The sequence below is a fragment of the Trachymyrmex cornetzi genome, unplaced genomic scaffold (assembly GCF_001594075.2).
Source record: "Trachymyrmex cornetzi isolate Tcor2-1 unplaced genomic scaffold, Tcor1.1 scaffold105, whole genome shotgun sequence".
In the NCBI taxonomy this organism is placed as follows: Eukaryota; Metazoa; Arthropoda; class Insecta; order Hymenoptera; family Formicidae; genus Trachymyrmex; species Trachymyrmex cornetzi.
The window spans coordinates 480,608-482,624 of record NW_017295598.1 but is presented as its reverse complement, the minus strand read 5'-3'; the positions used below and the strand labels follow the sequence as shown (position 1 = coordinate 482,624).

Below are 2,017 nucleotides of genomic sequence, written 5' to 3'. Positions count from 1 at the left end.
TCGGCCGTGCGGTGGTGGGGGTCGCGCGCCGGAATCGGCCCGAAATGTGCAAATCCTTGCGACCACTGCTTTAATTTAATAGCGTATCAGAAATGGATGAGTTAAAGTTTCTTAACATATCCGGACGTATCACAGATTGACTATATTTTTGGTATCAACGCCGACAACTTTCACAGCAATACTACTCTTCATGATAAAATTAATAAGATGACCCATTGCGCATAATGGCGGAGGACCCCCAATCAGAAATTGAGTTCATTTGCAGCATGAACGAGTCATGTGAATTTCTGCAAATAAGTTCAAAACTTGAACGATTGACAGATCCACCACGCTACTCCTATTCCTATAACTATTTGCACTTACCTTCAACCTGATGGGGAGCATAGATGTTGAGATACAGACAGTCCTCGCTCTGGTTTCTCAAGTACGGCAAGTGTCTCTCCAGGTACTCGTACCTGCCTGGCTTTACTTCCTCTCGAAGATTTGGCAAGACTTGCGGGCAAACTGGAGCGAATTCCTGCGACTGTCTCACTCCTCTCCACGGTTGCGGTGAGCGTGGCGGAGAAAATCTGAAGGATCCCACGGGAGGCTCCGCGTAAGGAACTCCTAAAACACAGGGGAGAACCTTGCTTTGAGATTCATGGCGTGATGCTAAAGTAATACAATAACTGACATTTCTATTACAGGATAAATGTATTTTAGAAGAAATAAACTATTTACCGAATTGTTATTATAAAAGCATTTAAAGTATTTTTGAAAAAGGATCCCATTTGTGCCACGCTAGTAACTTCATTTCTAATTAAGCTAAATAGCTCGTTCCTCTGAATATCAGTTGAAATCAAAGTACAATTAAACTCCAATTTAATTTTATTTAACACAATTAAACATCATTTTTGATTAAAATTCTATTTGATTAAAATTTTGTTCTCCATTCTCGATTTTAAATTCTTACCGTACTAATATGGGTAACTAGTTACCGAGCGATTTCTGCTCGTGCAAGTTTCTTTGAGTTTCTTTCGGTAATTATAAATTATACTACATTTTATTATTTTCCAAAATAAAGAGTTAATATTTATTCTAGAAAGTTGAAAGTATGTTGGTGAATTTTTAGAGATTTTTTGAATTATTTTGAAGAGGTGAAAAAACAAAGAGATTTGAAGTGACCCTTGATGGTATGGATGAGGCACCAAATTGTAGATGGTACGGTAAGGGTTAATAAAATTTTGTTATCAATTCTTCTTGATTCTTCTATCGATTCCCTTTAATTTAATTATTTGTACAAGCTAGGTGAATAAGACTTAAGGAAGAAGCGACTCAAATGTGTAGATGAATATCGAGAAGAAACGATATACGTATACTCGATGTGATGAACACGCGGATGCAATTCGACGCGTGGCAGTGCAAGTTGACGCGCAGCGCGAGTCAAGCAAAGACGGAGAAAGCCGGAGGGGTAGAGATGTGCGGCGATGGCAGTAATATCTGTTCCCGAAATACATAGACGCGCGAGCGCACGCTCCTCGTTTTGGATCCTTTGACGTATCGGGACTCTCAAAGCGCGGATATGCAGCTGCCAGGAAACTTTTGCTCACTGACCGGAGCCGAGTTTCCTCGGAATATCGAACGTTATCGAGATACCGTTGTAGTAGGTCGTTGCATATGAAACGACGGCTTTGCGTCAACCAGCTTAGCGTCTCCATCGAATTAAATGTATCGATACACATAAATGGTTTCAGGTAGTTTCCACGCGTCTTTTCTTCGAAAATGAGATCCGGAAACGTGTGCATTTCTAGCATTAACTATCACGCAACAGGAAAGATTCAATACTGGAATTCTTTGCGTGGAAAGGTTAAGCCATCTTATGAAGCCATGAACCGATATTTGAGGAAAGCTTAACTTGACTTGCTGTTACTACGTATGTGAACATTTAGTCAGGGAATGGAAAGTTACTTTTTAAAAGTAACAAGTTACAGTTACTCGTTACCGAGTAGGAAAAGTAACAAGTTACCGTTATTAGTTA

General features: G+C 39.8%; 1 protein-coding gene across 1 annotated transcript in view; it reads right to left on the bottom strand.

Moving 5' to 3' along the window:
- LOC108759456 (uncharacterized) overlaps positions 1–2,017 on the bottom strand; it is a 64,698-nt gene that overhangs the window by 61,051 nt on the left and 1,630 nt on the right. The window contains exon 2 of the mRNA XM_018504902.1: positions 364–606. Coding sequence (XP_018360404.1) covers positions 364–606 — 243 coding nt within the window. The remainder of the gene's footprint in view (positions 1–363; positions 607–2,017) is intronic.